This window comes from Alternaria viburni (genome assembly GCF_023758015.1).
Source record: "Alternaria viburni strain BMP 2772 chromosome Unknown scaffold_20, whole genome shotgun sequence".
NCBI lineage: Eukaryota > Fungi > Ascomycota > Dothideomycetes > Pleosporales > Pleosporaceae > Alternaria > Alternaria viburni.
Genome location: NW_026055789.1, coordinates 528,384 through 551,369, shown reverse-complemented (window position 1 = coordinate 551,369; position 22,986 = coordinate 528,384). Strand labels below are relative to the sequence as shown.

Here is a 22,986-nt window from a genome sequence, read left to right as displayed (position 1 = left end):
TGGAATGCCAGGAAATATACATAGATCAATCAGCATTGAAACACCGTTACACCGCATTGCAACCGTGTGAGCATTTGCGACTAACCTTTTGCACATAAGCACCTGTGGGGTTATACCGAAGTTTCGCACATGTACAGCCGATGCTGGTGTTCCTGCATCCGTGAAAGCCCAGGTCCAGGATCCGGCGTCTCCCCATTTAGCACGGCGCCACTTCCGCGTAGGCTAGCTCGGAGATTTACAGCTCCACTTTACCTCACCGAGGCAGGCAGTGTCAATGAAAGTCTCTAATCGATCGTCGCATTCACAAAGATAGAAATCCAGCATCTATATCTCGAAGAGAAAGGAGGGAGACACAAGACACACAAGCTAGAAAGCACAGTAGCCCAACATCTACAATCTGACTCGCGTCTACACAAAGTTCACAACTACAAGTCCTAGCCCAGGAATCCACACCGTCTCCCTTTCTCCACGTCGCGACCTAGATGCGCGCCGATGGCTCGGTGTTTATCGCCGTTGCCGAAGATTACGACCATCGCATCTGAGCACAGACAGGGAGGAAGTTTAAAGTGCTGATCCGGCGTCAGCAGTAGCGGTATCTGTGTGAGTGCAGCCGTAGAGTATCCAGATGCTAGGACCATGCTAGGCGCATGAAAACGAGGCGGTGGGTAAATGCGCCGACCAACAGACCGCTCTTGACGTTGTCTTATGAAGGGAGATCGACATATAAGACGGTCTTGTCATCGTTTTCTAGATATCGCCTTCCCCATCCCCATCACTCCCAACGCAACGACCCACCAAATCCCATCCCCAACCACCCAACCACCCCCCAAAATGCACTTCCGCACCGCCCTCTTCGCCCTCGCGACCGCCGCCACGGCCGCCAACGCCAAAGTCTACGGCAAATGGAACGTCACCATCTCGCAACACGCTTCCGGATCCGGCTTCAAGTCGCAGAGGCTGCTCGCGGACTTTGTGTCTGACGAGTACTCTGGCAAGAACGTCATTCACACCATCTGCGACTACGAGTATGATCCTAGCAAGAACACTACGGAGAGCAAGAGCTGTGATCCTCCTACTTTTGACTATGAGTATGATGGTGAGAGTAAGTTTATTCCTCTGGTTGTAATATCCTGGTCTCAGGGTGTTGTGTGTGTAGGCCGAAATGCTGACGTGTGGAATAGCTGTCAAAGTCCAGCAGAACATTGAGAAGCCGAATAAGATGACTGTCTTTGGTGATGCTCCTCTCACTCTCAAGAAGGATCCAAAGGTTGAGGGTGTCTACTCGAATGGTGTCTTCATCGACGCTGACCATGCCACCGCGTAAGCGCCTTAATCATCGACACATACTATAGATCTTAGACAAGAAGAGGAGGAAACGCCTGTACATACGACATAACGAAACAAGAAGGATAATGTAACAAACTTTGATTGACACTACATTGCTACTCACTAAGAGCGCGCCTACGCTATTCCCGTGATCATGTACACCCAATACTCCTAATAACCCATCAACTTACGCCGCCTCCCATGAAGAATGTAATGGATGTGATGGTCTGAGGAATGAAAACGCCTTTGCGCCCTGGAAGTCGAACAAAAGATGCTGAGTCGAAACAAGATAGGGGAGGCTACTATGCTTCGCCGAAGAGCCGAGCAGTGATGTCTCCCATATAAGCTTCTTCTAGCTCGTAGTCTTCGCCGCCCATGCGATCGATACCAACATACTCAAACGAGGCGACCACGGCGTCGACATCGAAGCCCATAGCGACAAAACGATCTACCAAGTCCTTGTTGTAGCCCTTGTACGCAGCCAGCTTAGACTGCTCTTCGTTTTGCTTCGCCTGCTGGGCCTTCTTCTTGATGGACGCCGCCGTGGCTCCCCCGCTTCCTTCAGCAATCTCCTTCCGCGGCGCACCAGCGAATGTGACGGCCCACTCGCGTGCCTTGTGTTCGAATTCGGCGGGGTTCCTAAGCAGCATGCCGGCGACTTCTGCGTCTTGTGGGTCCTTGGGCTCGGGTGTGCTGAGGAGCGATTGTAGCGAGATCAGAGCGGACTTAATGGTCAGAACTGGCGACCATTGCGAGGAGAGGGTGTCGAGGCAGATAGCGCCCTATTACTGTTAGCTTTCTTGAATGGCATCTGGGAATCTTGCTTGCTACGTACTGTCTGTGAGCTGACATTGGGGTGCCAGATCTTGGTCTCGAACTTCATGAGCGGTGGGCGGAAGGGGTATTCGCTCGGGATCCGGATGTCGACCTTGTAGGTAGCTCCCTCATATGGTGTGTCAGGAGGACCGAAGAACTGCCCCCGTAGATGTGTCAGGTCTTCGCCATTGCCTGCCGGTTCGACGACGATCTTGGAGTGCTGATCGTTGTGGATGTCGGCAATCTCCTTGGCAATGCGCCGGTTGCGGTTGGAAGTCATGGTTGTGGGGTATGGTAGAAGGTCGGGGGTGAAAAGGGCGATGAAGAGGAAGTGTTACGAGTAGGCAGCAGGTAGGCGCGACCAAGGTATTTCTAGGTACAGAAGTCAGCCTCAGGCTCGCAAAGTGGTCCCGGCTCCACCAAGTTGGAGTGCGGGGAGTGTGTCATACAGGTCTTGGGGTGTCTGAGAGGGGGCTGTGGCGTGGTGATTCACCTGAGAAACGATGCGAACGTACTGAACCTACTCCAAGACCGTGTCTGGTAGCGATGGGGAGTACCTCTTGACCCGCGTGGGGAGCTTTGAGCTGGCTCGCCGGCGGGGTCGAAGCTCAGAGGGAATACTACAACGGGGGGTTCGGGAATCTGGTGGGTGAAGAAGAAGTGTCAGTGAAATGGAGCGCACAGCGAGAAATGTACGGCTATCGGACAGGGCCTGACGTGTCTGTTGCTCTATGGAGGTGGAATGGTGAGGCTTCCAGCGGCTCGAGGCAGTGACGCCACGAGGCGCTAACCCCGATCCTCCGACATCCACGAGCTTCGGAATCAGCGCATCAACACCTCTTACAAACAACCACCGCCTCACCACCGCCATCGCCCGTTACCACCACCCTCGCTGTGGTTCTTTCTCTTCTAGTCGCTGCATACTGTCGAGCGCCTGATTCGCCTTTCATCACCTGATCGCGTGTCATGGTAAGATCGCCTCCCTCGGGAACCACCATGGCCACATGCTAACGCCGTGCAGGGTAACCAGCAATCGAGTGCTGGAGGCGGCGGGCCTCCAGGAGATGACAAGAACAAGAAGGATAAGGTACGTGCTGCCCCCACGACACATGGTGATGGCTCTCGGGAGTCCGCTATCTGTTGCCTCACCGCACCTGGCACGCACTAACAAGGCCCTCTGCAGAAAGAGAAGCCAAAGTACGAGCCGCCGCCACAACCCACAACCCGCATCGGCAGGAAGAAGAAGAAGGCCGCCGGCCCCAGCGCCGCCGCCAAGCTCCCGACCGTCTACCCGACCGCACGATGCAAGCTACGCTACCTCCGAATGCAGCGCATCCACGACCATCTCCTGCTCGAGGAGGAGTACGTCGAGAACCAGGAGCGTCTGCGCAAGGCCAAGGCGGTGAAGGAAGGAAACGCGCCCGCAGCCAACGCAGGGGATGCCGAAGACCGGAACGCCGATGAGCGCTCACGCGTCGACGATATGCGCGGCAGTCCCATGGGCGTCGGCAACCTCGAGGAGCTCATCGACGACGACCACGCCATTGTTTCCAGCGCCACCGGGCCCGAGTACTACGTCTCCATCATGTCTTTTGTCGACAAGGATCTGCTAGAGCCCGGAGCGAGCATCCTGCTGCATCACAAGTCGGTTTCAGTAGTCGGCGTGCTCACAGACGATGCCGATCCGCTAGTATCGGTCATGAAGCTGGACAAGGCGCCCACAGAGTCGTATGCGGATATTGGTGGTCTAGAGCAACAGATCCAGGAGGTGCGGGAGGCGGTCGAGCTGCCCCTGTTACATCCGGAACTGTACGAGGAGATGGGTATCAAGCCCCCGAAAGGTGTCATCCTCTACGGTGCACCAGGTACCGGAAAGACGCTTCTGGCCAAGGCCGTGGCCAACCAGACCAGCGCAACTTTCCTGCGTATCGTGGGTAGTGAGCTGATCCAGAAGTACCTCGGAGACGGTCCCAGACTCGTGCGACAGCTCTTCCAGACTGCCGCCGAGAACGCGCCTTCCATTGTCTTCATTGACGAAATCGATGCTATTGGTACCAAGCGTTACGAGTCCACATCCGGTGGTGAGCGTGAGATTCAGCGAACCATGTTGGAGTTGCTCAACCAGCTGGACGGATTCGACGACCGTGGAGATGTCAAGGTCATCATGGCCACCAACAAGATCGAAACGCTCGACCCTGCCCTTATCCGTCCTGGTCGTATTGACCGAAAGATTCTCTTCGAGAACCCCGATCGTGAGTTTTATTCCCCATTGTCCGCGATACACTTGCTAACCATTTGCAGAAACAACCAAGAAGAAGATCTTCACTCTGCACACCTCCAAGATGTCGCTGAACGAGGATGTCGATCTCGACGAGTTCATCAACCAAAAGGACGACCTTTCTGGTGCCGACATCAAGGCCATCTGCTCCGAAGCTGGTCTCATGGCGCTCCGTGAGCGTCGTATGCGCGTCAACATGGAGGACTTCCGCACCGCAAGGGAACGTGTCCTTAAGACGAAGACGGAGGGTGAGCCGGAGGGCTTGTACTTGTAAGCGTAAGAGATATTGGGCTAGGGACATCATCTTCAACACTCCAGAGCAATGTGCAAGTGTATTAGTACAAATTGCACATAGGAAGCATCTCGTCACGGCTTGAAACCTGTACAACATGCATACCCCTCTAGGTTTTTTGTGATGTATATGTGCGCGTACCTACAGTGAGTTTTCTTGGTTGAGATGTCGCTGGCTGACAATAGCAGCGAAGCATGAAAGAGGGCTGCTTCCCACAAGGGAGGTGGAGTTGCCGTCTCATTCATTATCGGAACTGTCGGGATCACTCAGTGAGTAGCGATTCCCAATCAGAAGTTCTGTCCGGGTCGTGACTGCCTTGAGAGTGTGTAAGAGACCGTGCGCAGCTCGTGTCATCCGATCAAAGTCAAGAGGAAACCACCACCCATCTTATCGCCTCCTATACAATCACTTTCTTTCCCCCTACCCCTACAAATCGCTCTGTAGACACGAACCCGCAAGAAATGCCAATTGACCCTGCCAGTCTGTCTTCATCCCTCGTTGCACATTTCCAGTCGAGCTCGGGGTTTGCCAGGTTGAGCAAGAGCACCAAGACAGCAAGGACACACCGCATGGGCGGAATATAGCGGGGAAACAATGCCTTATTGCCTCAACTCTTCGTAGGAACCCCGCCTTTACCCAGGTAGAAGACTCCGCAATGTGGTCCACGAGGGTAAGAGACGTGCACTAGCTCGCCCCCTTGGGGTATGTATACAGCAATTCACGACCCAGATCTGCTATCTCATCTCCCCCACTACACGTTATCCAGCTTGGGCTGCATTTCAGTATAGCCATCTCATATCAATTGCGCCTTTGGGGCAAGTCCGCGCAGTAACTACAGAAGACTACCACTGCTCCCGACTCAGACACCAACTCGAAATGTCACTTGCTGTTGCAACGGCGGCGCCCACCTTCAGCGCGCTCAATAAGCCCCAGAAACGCGCGCTTATTCTCCGCGACCAACTTCGCTATGTTGACCCGACGCATCTGAACACATTCATCGAGGGCCTAAGCAACGATGAGCCACCCACATACACTAGTGTGAATGGCGTGGTCAAGCCTGATCTGGTCTTTGTTGCCCTCAAAGAAGAAGCCACTCGTTTCGATCTCGGGAATGTCATACTACCGGAAGAAAGGAACGCCATACACCGCATCTACCTGGTGGTGGAGGATAACCAAGTCCAGATGCATGTTGAAGATCCATTGCCCCTGGAAGAAGATGAACTCGATTCTCATCCTATCCATGGTTTCATTGCTCGTGGTATGCTACCTTTGTTCAAAGAGAAGTATCAGATTCTCTACATGAGGGTGAACAAGATCAACGAAGCGAGGCGGGCTGCTTACAATATGCCGTACCAGGCACCGGTGCTGTTCGATGACGGAGAGGTATGTCTGCCCATTCATGGTTGGTTACACGAAAGCTATCGCAAGACACTGCTTCCAGATGAATCGAAGCATTTGAGTACCGTTGACTAACATCAAATAGAGTCTTACTAGGCTCAATCCCATGAAGGCTGAGAACGATCGCACTCCTACTCACAGTAAGTGTAATAGACATGATGAAATTCCAGTGCTGACAATAGAACAGCGAGGAAGTCACGAAAGCGGCGTCCGAACGACGAAGTTGTTCCTCATATCTCCAACAAGCGCAAGCGCGCTGGTCTCGACATAATTCCGGAGGATGTGAAAAGTAACATCTTTAACACCATCCCAAGCAACATCAAGGTCGACCTCTTCAACTCCGTCGTCAAGACTGCGTTCCCCAACTTCAACAACCTCATGATTGCGTCTTGGAACGTGGTCACGATCTACTCTTCTTGTGGTAGTGACTTCCCGGAATTACATACGGCCATCGTCGATCTGAAGAGTGTCCTTCAAGATTTTGACGAGACTTTTGGTCAACGCGTCGATCGCGTCACGCCTAGTTACAGGCACGACTTTGGAGGGCCTTCGAGGGATCGTGAAGATGGAAACGGTGACCGAGACCGCGATTCTACCCACGATCGAAGCCGTCGTCGCGATCACCAAGACAAACACAGTCATCGCGGTGGAAATAACGCCAGGACTCCCGTCCCATCCTTTGTACGAAACGGGGCAGGAAACGCTGAACAGCTCGGAGATGCCACTGCCGATGATTCGGTCCAGTTCGAAGATGATATGGAAGCTCCTGTCGACGACGTCGAAAACATTGAAGACGTGGCGGAACCTGAGATGTCACCACCGCGCGCGCTCCAGTCGTCTCAACCCCACGGAGATTCAGAAGATGATTCGGACGACGATGACGACGAGATTCCTCCTGTGGATCCCCGCTCCACTCGTCGACTTGCAAATCAGAGCGTGGCTCGGCACTCCCACCCAAAGCGTACCCCAGAAACCAATGATAGAGGAAGCGTCACTACATCGGCAAAGCCATCACCAGGCCCACAGTACACTCATGTTGCCCGCGAAGTCAGCGGAGAGCCTCAAGAACAGTTCGTCGACGAGGCAGATGCTGAGGATAGTGCTCTTGTCATGTCTCAGACAGCAGGTTCAGAACTGGCGCGCCGTCGCGAGGAGTACGCGTCCTCTGTGCAAAAGAAGTCCCAGAACGAGGCCCCCACTACTAAACCAAAGGCTGCATCTAGCCCCCGAAATGCAGCGATTCCCGAGCAACCGCTTGTAGACGAGGCCGACTCCCATGCCGAGCACGACCAGCCTGTACCACAGCTCGACGATAGCCCCCCTGCAATTCCGACTTCCTCTTCGTCAAGTTCGCCAAGTTCGCCACCCCCACTCAAGAAGAGAAAGAAGGACCGCGAAGCAGAGTACAGTGTCGCCCAGCTAGAAAAGAAGTACCAGGAGCGCAAGGCCCACATCCTCCACTCTTTCCAGAACGACATGGACAAGGTGCCAACGAAGGCCCGCAAGAACCTTCGAGAGATGGAGGTCCTGATCGAGCAGCGCAAGGTGTATGAGGCGGAGAAGCAAGTTGACAAAAGCAACAGTAAATCTGGACAGACTGCGCGCCCAGGTACCACCGCCGGTGGCATGTTCGGCAACTACAACACCAAGTCCCTCGGCAAGTCTATGCTGGGCCCCAAGAAACCGACAGGCATCGCGCCGGTGGCTCCGATGTTCCCGAACAGCACTAGAAAGGACCCGAGAGATAGCGTCGCAAAGGGTACGCAGGGGACTACTCCCCCGTACGGCCGCGGCCGTTAACAGTTCAAGATACTAAATCCTACAGAAGCACCTCGCAAGGAGAGAGTGCCATTCAAGTATCTGACGAAGTATATCGACCGGATGTCTAATTGACACGTGGGGACTCCGGGGGGGATTCAACGCGGGATTGAATTCTCGCATAAGAGTACAAGCGTTTGGCAGCGTCGGCTTGATCGAACATGGAAGGGATTGCAAAAGCGTTGGTTACACGTCGGCTCTCGGACAAGGCGAGTGAATTGGTGGAAGTGTGGCGAGGGCCACGAGAGGCGACATTGGCTAAGCGTTGAATTGCGAACACGACGTAACAAATGGTGGTATGAAGACCCTCAAGACAAGTCTGCGTGCAGCAAGATCAGCGAGAATGAGAATTCGATTGTACAAACCCACCTTAAAACTCCTTGTGCCGCTCAACCTATAAGCTCAGTGGTATCTTTTTGAAACCTCTAGAACGCCATGCCATGCTGTCTGCTATGAATGAACGCCATATCCGTATGCAACCCCCCCCCCCCAGTCTTCCTAATACAGTTCTACTCCGCCTTCTTACCCAACTCCGGCCCCCAAAAAGCATCAGACTCCTTCTCATACCCCTCCCTCGCCAACTTCCTCCTCTTCGCCTTACTCTCCTCCAACGCATCCCCCTGAACCGCATCCCTCTTCTGCGCCTGATTCAACTTGACCAAATCAACCTTATCCGGATCCCTACAATTCTTCAATTTCTGCACCAACGTCTTAATCTCCGCTTTGTGCTTCGCTTCTTTCGCCTCGCGCTCTACCGCCGGCAATGACGCATTGACATAAAGCCGGTGGCTCGAGATGAGCGACGCGCAGTTGCGGAGCGTAGTAAGGAGTTTCGCGTGGATAGGACTGGAGGTGGGGACTTTGAGGGAGAGGTAGAATAGGGTGAGTGGTTCATCAGCGAGGAGATGAGCCGCGAGCCAGATCTGCGAGGGCGTGTACAAGAAATACGCATCCGTCAGCACAGCAACCGTACGCAGCGTATTCGTCGCAGCACCATACGCCGCATTCACCCTCTCCTCGACCTTCTTCTCCGGCATCTTCATCGCCTGCGCCCCCACTTTCACCGGCAAGACACAAATCCTGCTCTGCACCTCCTTGGCCCCCGCCAGGTCCCCCGCAGGCCCTTGGTACTTGCCGCGCGCCATGTCGAGCATCTCCATGTGACCGGCTTTGATGGCGCGGAAGGGGTGGCGCACGTCGAGGTTGTAGCGCAGCGACTGCACGATGATGTATTCGGGGGCGAGCACGTCTTCGGAGGTTACGGCGCGGCCGGCGCCTTCGGCGTAGGAGGAGACGTGGATGGGGAAGAGCTCGACTTTTGTGGCGAGGAACATTATTGTGCGCAGGATGTTGTTGACGTGGTAGGTCATGGGTGAGTTGTAGAGGTAGAAGCGGCGGAGGAATTGGATGCATGTTGCCTTTGATCTTGTCAGCAAGTGTGCCTCTTCTTTTGGGGAGTCTGAGGTTTGGAGAAGGGCGATAGACGTACGACGACATTTAATGGGAAACTATAGTGGTTCCCAAGGGCGATTGCGCGCTCGCAGAATTCGTTTACTATCTTCATTTCCTCCTCTGCGGTGAGGCAATTGATCTCCGTCACTGTCTGCATACGGGCATCTGGGGTATTTGCGCCGCTGGTTCCACTCCCATTCTCCTTATCCATACCCGAATCGACTCCATTGTTGTCTACGGCATCGTTGCCGCGCTGGGCTCGTAGACGCGCGACATTGGCTTTGACGCGCTCAGTGGCTTGCACATTGATCTTCAGGCGCTGCGCAGCGAGTTGTGAGGCGGTAAAGGACCAATTGCGGAACTGCGTGGAGCTGCGATAGAGGTCGTCTTCGGTGAGCTGCATCGTCGGGGTGATTGGCCGGCGCTGGGGTGGGCAGAGTTGGCCTAGGACGCGCACTTGGGTGGTGAGAAGGGACGTCGCGACGCCATGGCAGGTCCAGCCGAGGCGCGCTTCCGTTCCGCGCTGACTTTCGTTCCGCCAGCTCTCTCACCTCCAAGGACCTCTGCCTGACTCTATCATGCTTTGCATCACGTGTCGCACTTTGCAATCACCCCAGCACTATCGAACACGATGTTCTTAACGACCTTGGCTGTACCTGTCCATCACCCAGGGTGAAAGCCATGGCAGTACCACGACCATGGTCCTGTCAAGTTACTAGCGACTTGGAAGTACGCGATGCATGCAGCTTCCAGCCTGGGTCCATTGTGGTGCTTTCCATAATGCCCTCAATTGTGCTCAGCAGAGGCCTCAATTGAGCGCAAGCAATGGCCATGGGGAACACTACAAGAGACTGTCGCCCCTGCGCTCTCGGCCACGTCCTTTCCGCATTTCCCTCAGTCGCCACCTTACTCTCTGCCTCACCTCCGCCACCTGTGCTGTTCAACTCAACGACTCCTACGCCAAGACCGACCATGGAGATCGCCCTTCCGCTTTCCCAGTTACGTACCCTCGAGATAAGGGCCTCGGTGCCGCCGTAAACGTCTACCGATACGCACAGTCGGTACTTTACTTGTCCCGGCTTCTATTATCCAGCGCTTTGGGCCGAGATGAGCACAGTACGGTGTGCTTCCCAGCTTCAAGCACATTTTTGAGGACCAGAATGGCGACATCTGACATGCGTTTCCCTCTTCTGGGAAGTCAGCTTGGAAGACCCTCGTACATCGACGTACAGCATCGCTCCGGTTAAAGTCTACCATCGGCTTACACACTCACCACCTTCTCTAGAATCGATAGTCGGATTCAAAGCTCTCTGCAGTCATTTGGTCGTGGTGGTCCAGCAGCTCTTGGCAACCAAAGCAGCTTCCTCTTCCGGCTACGCTATCTACCAATCTCCGTCTCCGCGCGAGAAGATCCCACTCTAGTTTGCACCGCATCTGCTGTAGCCCTGCCTTGTTCTCGGCCACCAGCCCTGCAGGATACTGGGGTACACTAGCCGTAGCTCCAGCTCCCATGCTCGAATCCAAGGCGCAATGCTTGCCAAGCATCACACGGCTCTCGGCATACATGAACGGTCGCCTGCGAAAAGCACCCCCAAGATTCACCAAGGCGCGCCCAGCACTTTACTGCGTCTAACGGCCGCTGTCGTTGCTTCTATACGGTCTTGGTTGCGGCTGCTAACTTTTCGGAGTACCTACGATAGGAAGGTATACTCATGATAGTCATGTGCGGCGTCCTGCACGAGTCTGCATTCTGGGAACTCGTTGGTTCCGCGAGTGTGGTGCAGAGAGGCAAACATGTATAAAGTGCTGCTTCCTGCTCCCAGGTTCTCGGTTCATCATCAACTGCCAATTGTCAATCCGCAGTCTTGTTCGATACGATGAAGTGGGCTACTATCACCACGGCTTTGTTGCCTTTGGTCGCCGCTCATGGCTTTACCCACCAGCAATATGCCTCTGGAGAGGTTATGGACCTCATGATGTCCGGAAAGGAGGCTGCTTGGGCTAAGCAGCGCGCTGCTGGCGCCTATGACAACAAGCGCTGGAATGGTTTCTCTAAGAAGAGGACCAACAAGAACAAGATTGAGTGCAAGCACGGCCGCGTTGAGGCTGTCAAAGGAGATGCCGACCAGACCTACAAGGTAAGCAGGATTCAGATCAATGAAGATTCGCTCAACTAACAGTATCACAGTGCAAGAACATCGACATGTACGACTTCAAGACGCACGAGGAGCTCGGTGATGCTATTGGTGAGGGAAGTGGTTCCTGGGGTTGGTCGCACAAGGGCCGAGACTTCATTGCCATCGGTCAGACTTACGGTGCCTCCTTCTCCGAGGTCACCAGGGACGGTCAACTCGAGTACCTTGGTCGCCTCCCCGCAAACAACGACTCCGTCATCTGGCGCGAGATTAAGGTTGTTCGTGACAGCCTCATTGTCGGCTCCGAGGGTGTCGGCCACCATGTCCAGGTCTTCGACCTGAAGAAGCTGCTCAAGCTTTCCCCCAAGAAGCCCTACACTTTCGACATCAAGACCGACACTGCTCTCGTCGACATCAACCAGGGTGTCAAGGGCCGCACCCACACCGTCGTCGCCAACAACGAGAAGAACTACGCCGTCGCCTGCGGTGCTGGCGGTCGCCCCGGTCGCAACGACACCTGTGCCGGTGGACCCATGTTCATCAACATGGACGACCCCACCAAGCCCTACGTCTCTGGTTGCAACGGTCAGGACGGCTACACTCACGACGCCCAGTGCATTGTCTACCGTGGACCTCACAAGAAGTACTACGGCCGTGACATCTGCTACGGCTACAACGAGGACACCCTGACCATCTACGATGTCACCAACAAGGTTGGCTTCGGTAACGCTGGTGCCATCATCTCTCGCACCCCTTACGTCGGTGCTTCCTACACCCATCAGGGTTGGGTTCTCGATGCCATGTGGCAGACCCACATCGTCATGGACGATGAGCTTGACGAGGGCCAAATCGACCCCAACCGCACTGCCGTTGACTCTCCCGCCAAGGACGGCTTCGCCGTGACCTACATCTGGGACATCCAGAACCTCGAGAAGCCCGTCGTCACCGGCTACTACAAGACCACGACCCGCTCCGTCGACCACAACCAATACGTCTACGACGGTCTTGACTACCAATCCAACTACCAAGCCGGTCTCCGCATCCTCGACGTCTCCAGCATCCCCAAGTTCCCCGACGGCTCCAAGGTCAAGGAGATTGCTTACTTTGACGTCTACCCTCCGGATGATGTTAAGCCCGGCGGCGGTGACGCTCTCTGGGACGCTGGTACCTGGTCTGCCTACACCTTTGAGTCTGGTTACGTTGTTATCAACACTATTGACCGTGGTGTCTTTGTTGTTAAGCAGGCGGATGTTAAGGGTAAGAGGAGGGGTCAGGGCAAGTACTGGGGTAAGCACTAGAGTGGACCCGGTAGCATAGATGCCATGCGCGGTAAAAGCGTAGAATGGTAACACATAAATGAAATGTTCAAACAAATAATTCAGCCGCCGCCCAAATACGTGCATGATACGTAAAAAGGTGGTAGTCGTGTGGTATGGTTTCGCAACAAACGCTCTATGCATTCGATGCCAGGCCCTGGGCTTGGCACTGGAAAGCATATATAAACAGCTATTATTCTCATCTACCTTTTTCTTTGCTTATCAACTCCATTCTATCTCACATTACCAAAATCCCCTCAGAACTCAAGGTATGTCCTGTTCTGCCTCTCTTCTTCAAACTACACCGTGAAAATACATCGCTCGTTGCGCCTTGGGGTCACGCCTTCACTCCGCGAAACTGTCACCATAAGGACCGAAACATGACCCGACATTGTTCTTTCAAAAATTCAGTCACGGCGTCGTCATGAGGTTGGATCTCTGCAATTCCAAAACAGAAATTGCGAAGCGATGGAATTATAATCGGCTTTCCGTGGAGCGCTTTTGGATACGTACATGTTGGTTCGACACGTATCTCAATGCCGACAAAAAAGACCCAAGGTTCTGCATGTGTTTCTGAACGAAAACGTAAGAGTGTCACTGTCATGAGCGGTCGGTCGAGCATGTTCTAAACTTGGACAACTCAAAACACATTGTCGGCAGCTGATGGACTTGTGGAGTGTGGTCTGCGGGAACCAAAAATACACTATGCGGGTATTATGGACTGGGCGCTGAGCCTGGGTATAGATATCTCGCTCAGTGTCTCTCTTGTCTTCTTTCTTCGCTACACTTCTGCGGACAAAAAGACCAAAAAGGCATCTTCAACGACCTATGTCTTCCCGTCTTCCGAAAAAGCCGCCGCCATGTACACATGTGCTCAAATTCGAGATATGCAGTCACTATGTTCCTGTGCGCTTCTCCAAAAGGCCTCAATCACCGGCAAATGAACTGCGCTTTCCAGTAGCTTGGTCTACTCAAAAATATCCTACACATCGCGTATGAGACTCTTTCCACCACCTATTTTGCAATGCGGAAGTACCAAAATGAGATCGCCATCGGCAAATTTTTGCTTTCCAAAAAACTTCGAAAAGCACTGGATGTGTTGTTCTTCTTCTTCTGTTCGAAATAACAAAACGAAAGCGACATGAAAGATGAGCTAAAAGAATGCTGTTGTCTGGGCCATGTGTTTGTGCTGTTGCGGTCTTCTCTACTTAAGATGAACAGTCTACTGGGCTTTCGATGAGACCGAATACGAAGCTGAGCCGTAGCATGTGGGGGAAAAGACTGGTGGGTAGAAGCCGACAAAGCAACACCTTGGGAACATGCATGTCTTTACGTATTTATGGAGTTGTCGCAATTCTTATGAACGGCTCCTCACGCTAGCGGGTGTAAATACCTGTCTTTTCCTCCACAGTATCTTCTCTTTCTCATCGCACACTTGGGTGTTGTGCATTCTTTAAAATCATCGGACTGAACCGCATGTCTGTGCCTCTGTCGTTCTTTTTAAAACATCCCGCATTACGTCACATGTCTTTGCCTCGCTTTTCCGCCTCCAAAGTACCTTGTTCGCTTCTTCCACTAGTCTTGTCAGAAAAGCTTCGAGTGCGCGCGCATGTGAGAATTACCCAAAAGACGAGGACAAAGAGAACATGTTCTGGCCGAAAGAAAAGATCAACTCCCGACAAAGTAGCAGACACATGCGGCTGTAGTCTACTCTTGGGGTCAGACATATGAAATCTCACGTCAACATTGACCTTCTCTCCTTCTCTACAGTAACGATTTACGGATTACTTCTAAAACGCGAACGCCGGCTTCGATGGACTGCTCGTCTGCTTCTCCAAATATTCACGAAATGCTTGCATGAGACCGAGTCTTTCCCACCAAAACACCGCAACCTTGACTTCATGATTTACTTCTCTTATGGGCTGCACAAAAAGATTAAGTAAGCCGGGTACATGACTTGGCCCTCTCGAACAAAACCTTAGAGCGGTTGATACATGCGCCGACAGAACGCTGAGGAAGTCAGCTAGCCGCTGTCAAAATCTTTGGATGTATGCTTTCCATGGCCGCCAGGAAAACTCGGCATCCATTATATGGCTCTGTGCAGCTATAAAGTATTTCCATTCCTGGGATTGAGTCCGTCCCTCTTCAGTATCACTGTCCCTTTCTTTCCTCCAAAAAAGAATACCTGGTGTTTGATGAGATTCCTTCGCTGGAAATGCGACAAACGATGTACGATGGCGCCCGCTGGCCTTATGACTTCAAACTTAGATTATACCTCCCTATGACCTGAAAATGTCTGAGCTCCTTGATTTGATCAAACTTAGCAATCTCCGGGACAAAGCTCCTGTTCCTAGGTGTCCAAAAATAAGGATAGAGTAACTGCACATTTGCGGTTGTCCAACGTCTGCGGGAATATCGCTATAAAATCTTCTTTCGGCTGTAAAGAAGATGGCATCGAGAGCTACTTCCAACTCTCAAATACCAAATGTACTAGACCTCCCTCCCATGGATTCGTTCTGTTGATCATGTTCGGCTGTTGTTTGAATAAAAGGACTCGAATCACGTTCTGATGACTCTTTTCCCAAAGATGGTCAGGAATCGTACCATGTGTTCGAGAAACTGAAATCGTAGATGTTTGATGAAGTTTGTCACGCACATGTGAGCCGCAAATTGAGTACTCAAAAGCCAGATACCTGATTATCATGTGTGTCCGAAAACGTTGCTCAGATGTTGTAGGACAAATGTCCTACGAACGCTAGAACGAGGAAGTACATAAAGCCAGACGTGTTTTGCTGCGAATAGACTCAACCAACATACACGTCCTTCATTTCACCAAAAGTCATCGCTCTAGAATTCATGTGTTCGAGGTTCCGCGTCCTGCGTACGATAATGTCAAAAAGACCTCCAGCCGCATCTCATGTCGCTAGAAGCCCAGGATCGTAACCATACGACTTGCCGCCCTATAAAAAGGCATCAAGCCTCCTTCAAACCTCAAAACCAGTACATCCCCTCCGTCTCCCCACCCTCCTTCCCAACCTTCAACTCCTCCAAACACTTCTTCAACCTTTGCGCAGTCGCCTTTCCATACGCCTCATGCTCATTGAAATCCGGCATCTCATCCTTTCTTGTGATATCGGTGCGCACCCAAACCATCTTCTCATCTCCGCAAGAAGCTTTAATCTGCGCAAACATCTCGTCGTTGAAGCCACCTCCAAGAGCTACAGCAGCGGGCCGCTGGCCGTAGTTCATGGAGCCGATGTTGGGGGTGGGGTTGGCTGGTGTTCTGGATAAGATGATGTGAGGGATGGAGATGATTGCTTCTTCGACGGAGAGGTTGATGTGGATTACTGGATCAATGTGTTAGTTGGTTACGTATGCGTGAAGTGTTGTGCAAAGTATCCCGGCATACCATCGTATTCTGGTTCCACGCCTTTGCGAACAGCCTTTGCGATGTTTGGGTTCCTGCCACAGACTACGATTGGGATGGCTGACATTGCGGACGTGTAGAATCTGGGACGCAGTAGGTGGAATGATGAGTTTTGTGCGGTGCTGATGGAAGTCGATCGAAATATAGGTTGATATACTCGTCTGACGATCATGTGGTGCTAACTAGATTATGGAGAAACGGCGTCTAGATGCAGGTGTGTGCTGACGTGGGCCTGGCTTCGTGTTGTAATGCTCCGGGGCTATGGTGTTTAGTTAAATCCGACCTCGGGACGCTAGCACGAGATGGTCTCCAGCTTATGGCGGAGGTGATGCTGTGAAACATCTATCATCTTCGACACCGTTCCCATCGACATGCGCATCGCTCAATCGTCTCCAACATGTACCCGATGTGCGAAGACGCAGGCCGAAGATGGTGACGTTCCCGAGGTCTGATCACTGCCCAGGTGGCTGTGCGTCCTTCGGCACGTTCCCCCCGATGTCGTCACCAGCGGGGGCCCAAAGCATCGTGAACGTTACTATGAGTTGAACTTTTAAGGTCGCGTCATTCGGTTTCAATCGTTGCTTAACGAAGCGAGTAGCCGACTGTAGGATTAGATGAGTACTAGCCTCCGACATCACCCTGGTCGCCACAACTGTGCCGCAACCCACCCCGCGCTTGATATCGCACGTGACTGCAATTGCCAGCCCACTATCGCATAGGTGGAATGTATGCAAAATCATAGGAAGACAGTCGCTTCTTCCCAACTGTACGCTCTTACGATTTCTTGTATGGGCATGAATACGCCTACTTTCATCCTTAATCATGGACCTTGTCAGGTCTCGAGAGAGCATCAATATAATGGCTACAGAAGAGCGACCCGAAAACAGTCTTCCCATATCAGACTCAAGATACGTCCTTGAAGGAGAAGAAGACGATGGTTTATGCGAAGGATGCCACGTACTATCGAAAGAGCAGAAGCCTCCAATGCATGAGACCTATCAGTACCACGCCTTGCACAGGCCACAAGATACCATCAGGCTCCTCGCATGGCCCGCAAACCCCGAAGATGTAGCCTACTTGCCTGAAGCTTCGATCGCAGACCTTCCCCTGTACGAAACGGTTTCTTACGCTTGGGGCTATGGAACTGGATGGCCACTCGAACTGAACAAGGATATCGGCACGGCCACGAATAGCACTATTCATCCTCCTTCCAACGTCGATAAGTCGACCTTACACGTGAGCGTCACAGTTAGTCACATACTTCATTTTCTCCGGCCTGCATCACGCTGGCGCTTACTCTGGATCGACGCAATATGCATCAATCAAAGCGACAACGCAGAGAAGTCTCTCCAGATACCTATAATGGATCAAATCTATGCAAAGGCGGAGAGGGTCTTGATCTGGTGCCCACCATGTAGGATTCATCTTGCCAAAAATGTTGAGACGGCAATCGATAAGCTCAACGGCTGGAGAGGTCGTGAGGCCGAGATTCTCGAAGCTCTCAACAACGGATCATTCGGTGATGCAGCCTCGGAGGATCGACAGGATTGGCTACCATGGAAATTGCCGCCCACCCGTGAGTTCCACATTTCAAAGGCATGCATCGATGCTCTCACCTGCGTAATGCGCTTGCCCTGGTTTGAGCGTGTCTGGACTCTGCAAGAGTTGATCTTGGCTCGAGAGGCAGTGATATATTTTGGCCCCATTACGCTTAGATGGGAAGAACTTATCAGCGCGTGTCTCCGAGCGCATGCCTGCGATTTCCTGGTTGAATGCAGAAGACTCGCGGAGATTGACGTCTTGCGTAACCTTTACATGGAGTCTGGTTCGGTCGATAAGACAACATGTGGGAGGGAGCTCACATATCATAAAACGCTGTAAGTCCTCTTCTGTACAGTCTGTGTGATGAATCTGCTTCAACAATGATGCGAACGTGCTGACTGCTCGTAGGGCAAACATCCTGCGCATCATTCGCCCCCGCAAAGCCACGAACTCGCGCGATAAGGTCTATGGGATCATGGGTTTATTGAGCCGACACAATATAGCCAGCCCAGGTCTCATAGTGGATTACAGCCTTCCCGTTCTAGGTGTGTACCTCTCTGCCTGCGTTGCATGCACGGAAGTCCAAGGCGTCCATGCAAACATCACATTCCTCCAAGACGCTGGCTCAGTGGCGACAACCAACCAGAAGAGGCCACATGCTCGGGTCACCACAGAAGAAGGATATTGGCCGTCTTGGATCCCAGACTGGACAGAGGCGTTACCAAGATCATCGGGTCTACTGATGGGATGCCTGCAAGCCAACGGCTCTTCAGTCTCGAAAGGGAGGGCGTCAAACGCGAACATTCTCGCCCAACACGAGCACATCGGCCGGGTGGGAAAAGGTCCTTGCTTACAGGTTCAGGGAGTACGCGTTTTGACAATCCAAGGCTTTGTCCCCCGTCGTAGGAATGACTCGTTCAGCGACTACTACGACCTTCTGGGCAAGTCACATTCCTTGTACTGCAATACATCGTTGTCTACCCAGCATGCGTATTCGTATGTCGCGACCGCGCATATACATCCCCGGCAAGATGATCAAGTACTACCTCAAGGCACTAGCGTCTGGTCGTATATCAAAGGTGATATAACTCCTCCGGAGTGTGATTTGGGGCAAGACAATGCTGAGATCAAGTCTACAATGGGAAACGGTACGACAGGCGAACCACTCTCTCGTAGGATGCATGGCAGAATCGGACTCGACATTCCAGAATCTCTCAACCAAAGACTAGAACAGGTCGGGTGTCGCGCCAAAGAAGGAGAGGGAAGTCCGAACTTCAAGTGTTTCGTGAGCACGACTGGCTTCATGGGCCTCGTATATCCTGACGCACAGCCCGGAGACGGCATCGTCATCTTGTTTGGACTAGAGATGCCCTTTGTAGTCCGACCAGATGCTGAACACGGGCATTATCAGCTCATCGGCGAATGTTTTGTCCTAGGTCTAATGGAGGATGAAGCCATGGAAGGACTAGAGGATTCGCAGGTGGAAGACATTTACCTGTGTTGAACAAAGGATTGCCGCGTTATAAGTGAAGGTTATTTAGGAGGCGTTCGCGCCGAAAGAAACGCTCTAGCAACGCGCTGCGTATCTTTTGTAGTAGGATCATGAAGCGACCTGTCCTGTTTTCGTTTGTCCCTGCGACGTGTAGTGTCCAAATGTATGTGTGTCTTGCCCCACCATGCTCACACGCGGCGCAAAAAGGTTGCCACAGCCCTCAACCACGCACAACGCCGCGCCAGTTCTCGACGCCCTCGCTACGGGCAAAAAAGAAGACACTGTCAGCTTGCCAAAAAGGCAAAAAGAAACGTTCAGGGCCGAACCGGAGTCGAACCGGTGACTTCGGGAAGACGGTTTTTGGTCAACTGCAGTCCTACACTCTACCACTGAGTTACCGGCCCGTGAGTTGTTTCGATGAATAAGTTAGAAATTCATGGCAATATATTGTTATGCGCTGTGGGTCGATGTAGACGTGGAAGGAAGACCAAGGGACGAAGTGGAGATCGAGACGAAGCGGGTGAGGCAGTAGCGAAGGAGGGGCAGTGGGACTAGCGCTGAGTGACGGTGATAGGCTACTGGGCCCAAACTGCGCGCTACATACGCTCCCGTCTAAACGTAATCACTGTGCCTGAATACGCTGAGCATACTGTTCGAGAGGGGAGTCAAACGCATTACCTTGTGAGAAACGCGTATATATGTGGGTATCATTTCGCGCATCGCACCATCTTGCCGGTGCAAACTATCTAAAACTCCAACTCCTCAACTTCCATCCCGCACTCTTCACACCTCTTCTTCGTCATGCCCGTTTCCGGGTCAAGCACACTCCTGCCCCATTCATGCTCATGTCTATCATACCTGCCCTTTATCTTCTGCCCAAACTGCGCATCGCCGTTATCGCCTGCTAACCGCGCTCGCTTATACGCTTCCACCCTCGTCCTCTTCTTCAGATCCTCAAGCTTGTTCTTGAATTTCTTCTGTTTGCGCTCCTTACTCACGACCTGTCGCTTCGCATACTCCTCATCCAACGCCTCTGCCGAACCCCATTTCTGGGGGCTGAAGGCATAGGCTTCGACTTGCAGACGCAGGAAGAGTTGCATGGGGTGGAAGAACTGTTTGTGTGGGTTCGGTCGTTCGAGATGAGGGAGGAGTTCTTCGTCTTTGAGTTCGGGGTCGGTAAGGAGGTAGTCGTCTCGCGCTTCGGTTTTCGTGAGGAGGGAGTACTTATCTGGGAGTTTCTCCCTGCAGATACTGCATACGCCGATTCCGAAGACGTCCTGCCACTTCCAGTCGATCTCCAGACTATTGCATTCTCGACATTTGCCCTTGACGTCGCGCTTGCCGTCGCCGTATTTGCCTTTGAATGTACCGCTTTCGATCTCGGCGTTCTCAGCAGCCTCGAGCAGTGCGGCTTCCTCGTCTTCTTCTTCCTTGCCATTGACGGTGTCCAAGATTGAGATACCCGGCTCGTAAGGTCCGGCTCGGTTGGCGCGGAGCTTCCGTCTTATGCGCTCCCTCTCCCACTCTACCATTGATACGCCCTCTGGCTTTTGTTCCTCGTTCTGTTGCCCTTTCCGCATAGCCTTATTATGTGGGTCATCGACGGTACTCAAGAAACCACCCTTCGTGTCTGTCATTTTACTGAAGTCGTAGTCGATGAAGTCTGATCTCGCGTACTTCTTCGCCGGCTGAATGTAGTCGTTCGAGGGTGGCTGTATAAAGCCATTTTGATCGCGTTTCTGAGGAGATGCTGCAGCCGCATTGCGAAGGGTCGCTGGGGTTTGCGCGGCGGTGATGGACGAATATGCGCGCTTGGTGCCCGCGACCGGCGCTGGTGAAGGTTTCGATGCTTGTGTCTGTTGTGCAGCCGCCTTTGCCCTCAGACGAGCCTCTTCCATGCGCCTGATCTGCTCTGGAGTGGGCGGATTCGGCGGGAGCTTGCCCGCTGAGCGAGTCGCTCGTGGCGGCGTTGATGGTCGTCCGGACATGTCGAGATGATGGGAGGGTTCAGAGGTAGTTGTGGTACGCTCGCCCGTACTCGATGGAATCAGTCAAGAGTTGCCGGACAGGAGGGCTAGAAGCGCGCAAGTGGCGAGTGTCATCGGGGTTAGAGCGATGCGGAACCGGGACCCTTGTTCCTGAGCAATGATGTACGCCAAGAAATCTCACGATCTGTACCTTCCGATGCGCGTCTCAAATCACTATCCACATGCTAATCAAGTCTGCAAAATCGTTTCCAGTCTACCATGATGACATATCTGTCACATCCGGAAAAGGGCGGTTTGCCATGCTGCGCCCTTACCAATCCCCTATGACTTTTACGTGTGGCTGTGAGCGGCACAATTCACAGCGGCTGTCATGACGAACCATGGCACTCTTCACAGAGTGGACCAGCACACAGTGCTGCTTAGTTTAATGACCGAACATCCCGCATAATGCTCCTGCCATCATCTCTCAACTCACCATTTCCTCTAGTATCATGTCAGACGCGAGCACACGTGCGCACGTGGCGAGCCCTTCGGCGGCCTCGCTAATCCCTACCGCCGATCCCCAAGAAAATGTCCAAACCTCAGCACCGGAGGATAGCGAGTACAGCAGCGACGAGCCCACAACCGCAGCCGCAAGACGAAGGAAGCGAAAACTGCTTCGCAAAGAAGAGCGTAAACAAGAGAAGCAAAGACACGACTCCGCCCTCCCTACGCCCACACATTCCGACACCGAGACACCAACAAACCAACCCCGCAACCCTCCGAACAAGTCACCAAAGCAAAGTAGCAAGCCTGCCACCGAAACCTCCGACTTGACTGTATCCATACCACAGTCGCCCTCAATGGCGAAACCCGCCGCGCAAACCGCATACCCCCTCCTCATAGCCTCCATCGGCAACCCCGGCGCAACCTACGCCAACACGCTCCACTCCGCCGGCCACATTGTCACATCCGCTCTCGCAGAAGCAAAACGCTATGGTCCTTTTCAAAAGGGCATGTCAGGCCTGATTTCAAAACCTCCAGCCACACACATGGCATTCGGCTTGACCGGATATCGGAGAGTAGCTACAGACAAAGACGCAATGGACGACTGGACATTTTGGCAATCTACATCGTTGATGAACATCAGCGGTGGCTCGGTTAAAAAGGCGTATAGTGAGTGGTTGCGTGGTGTACGGCAGGCTACTGGGAGTGCGACGTTAGAAGGGAGGTTGGTTGTTGTGCATGATGAGCTTGAGTCTGCGCTGGGGAAAGTTACGATTCGAGACGGTGCCGCGAGCGCGAAAGGGCACAATGGTATTAAGAGCTGTCAGGGAAGTCTGGGAGGCGTAAAGTGGTGGAGAGTGGGCGTTGGCATAGGGAGGCCCGAGAGCAGGGATCCGAATGTGGTAAGCAAGTATGTGCTTGGGAAGATGACATCGTATCAGCGAGCGCAGTTGGAGAAGACCACTATACCGGTGTATAAAGTGTTGGAGGATATTGCTTCAGGTAAGAAGTAAGATCTTTGCACAGGGCGATGAAGCATTTCTAAGGCGTTTGGGACGATACCCTATGAGACACAGTAGAGCGCTCTGCATGAGAAGTAACAATACAATGTATGAATATTCAACTGAATGCTGTAAACGATGAAGCATGTGAAGGTATCGTGCGATAAACCAGAATCCAATGCTCAGGACAACACCATACTCCGATAACATCTGTCTTGA

General features: G+C 52.8%; 10 protein-coding genes and 1 non-coding gene across 11 annotated transcripts; 6 read left to right on the top strand and 5 right to left on the bottom strand.

Annotated features, from left to right (window-relative positions):
- Positions 1–831: 831 nt before the first annotated feature.
- J4E79_008539 (uncharacterized protein) lies at positions 832–1,324 on the top strand (the record flags this gene model as incomplete). Its single annotated transcript, XM_049357395.1, has 2 exons — positions 832–1,102; positions 1,182–1,324. 2 exons carry the CDS (start codon positions 832–834, stop codon positions 1,322–1,324), a joined length of 414 nt encoding a protein of 137 aa, XP_049208293.1.
- Positions 1,325–1,628: 304 nt separating this feature from the next.
- On the bottom strand, positions 1,629–2,422 carry UBC1_1 (Ubiquitin-conjugating enzyme E2 1; the record flags this gene model as incomplete). The annotated part of the gene is made up of 2 exons (XM_049357394.1): positions 1,629–2,108; positions 2,162–2,422. The coding sequence occupies 2 exons, from the start codon at positions 2,420–2,422 to the stop codon at positions 1,629–1,631; spliced, it is 741 nt and encodes a 246-aa protein (XP_049208292.1).
- A 686-nt stretch (positions 2,423–3,108) lies between these two features.
- Positions 3,109–4,694, top strand: MTS2 (26S protease regulatory subunit; the record flags this gene model as incomplete). The annotated part of the gene is made up of 4 exons (XM_049357393.1): positions 3,109–3,111; positions 3,164–3,229; positions 3,326–4,394; positions 4,444–4,694. 4 exons carry the CDS (start codon positions 3,109–3,111, stop codon positions 4,692–4,694), a joined length of 1,389 nt encoding a protein of 462 aa, XP_049208291.1.
- An 894-nt stretch (positions 4,695–5,588) lies between these two features.
- J4E79_008536 (uncharacterized protein) lies at positions 5,589–7,910 on the top strand (the record flags this gene model as incomplete). Its single annotated transcript, XM_049357392.1, has 3 exons — positions 5,589–6,095; positions 6,196–6,250; positions 6,298–7,910. 3 exons carry the CDS (start codon positions 5,589–5,591, stop codon positions 7,908–7,910), a joined length of 2,175 nt encoding a protein of 724 aa, XP_049208290.1.
- A 527-nt stretch (positions 7,911–8,437) lies between these two features.
- Positions 8,438–9,783, bottom strand: J4E79_008535 (uncharacterized protein; the record flags this gene model as incomplete). Its single annotated transcript, XM_049357391.1, has 2 exons — positions 8,438–9,346; positions 9,418–9,783. The coding sequence occupies 2 exons, from the start codon at positions 9,781–9,783 to the stop codon at positions 8,438–8,440; spliced, it is 1,275 nt and encodes a 424-aa protein (XP_049208289.1).
- A 1,474-nt stretch (positions 9,784–11,257) lies between these two features.
- J4E79_008534 (uncharacterized protein) lies at positions 11,258–12,813 on the top strand (the record flags this gene model as incomplete). Its single annotated transcript, XM_049357390.1, has 2 exons — positions 11,258–11,518; positions 11,569–12,813. 2 exons carry the CDS (start codon positions 11,258–11,260, stop codon positions 12,811–12,813), a joined length of 1,506 nt encoding a protein of 501 aa, XP_049208288.1.
- A 3,009-nt stretch (positions 12,814–15,822) lies between these two features.
- J4E79_008533 (uncharacterized protein) lies at positions 15,823–16,325 on the bottom strand (the record flags this gene model as incomplete). Its single annotated transcript, XM_049357389.1, has 2 exons — positions 15,823–16,178; positions 16,241–16,325. 2 exons carry the CDS (start codon positions 16,323–16,325, stop codon positions 15,823–15,825), a joined length of 441 nt encoding a protein of 146 aa, XP_049208287.1.
- Positions 16,326–18,831: 2,506 nt separating this feature from the next.
- Positions 18,832–19,304, top strand: J4E79_008532 (uncharacterized protein; the record flags this gene model as incomplete). The annotated part of the gene is made up of 2 exons (XM_049357388.1): positions 18,832–18,879; positions 18,900–19,304. The coding sequence occupies 2 exons, from the start codon at positions 18,832–18,834 to the stop codon at positions 19,302–19,304; spliced, it is 453 nt and encodes a 150-aa protein (XP_049208286.1).
- Positions 19,305–19,608: 304 nt separating this feature from the next.
- Positions 19,609–19,696, bottom strand: J4E79_008531. Its single transcript has one exon. It is a non-coding gene; the product is annotated as a tRNA-Cys (tRNA).
- Positions 19,697–20,038: 342 nt separating this feature from the next.
- Positions 20,039–21,280, bottom strand: J4E79_008530 (uncharacterized protein; the record flags this gene model as incomplete). The annotated part of the gene is made up of 1 exon (XM_049357387.1): positions 20,039–21,280. The coding sequence occupies one exon, from the start codon at positions 21,278–21,280 to the stop codon at positions 20,039–20,041; it is 1,242 nt and encodes a 413-aa protein (XP_049208285.1).
- Positions 21,281–21,771: 491 nt separating this feature from the next.
- Positions 21,772–22,779, top strand: J4E79_008529 (uncharacterized protein; the record flags this gene model as incomplete). Its single annotated transcript, XM_049357386.1, has 1 exon — positions 21,772–22,779. The coding sequence occupies one exon, from the start codon at positions 21,772–21,774 to the stop codon at positions 22,777–22,779; it is 1,008 nt and encodes a 335-aa protein (XP_049208284.1).
- Positions 22,780–22,986: the final 207 nt, after the last annotated feature.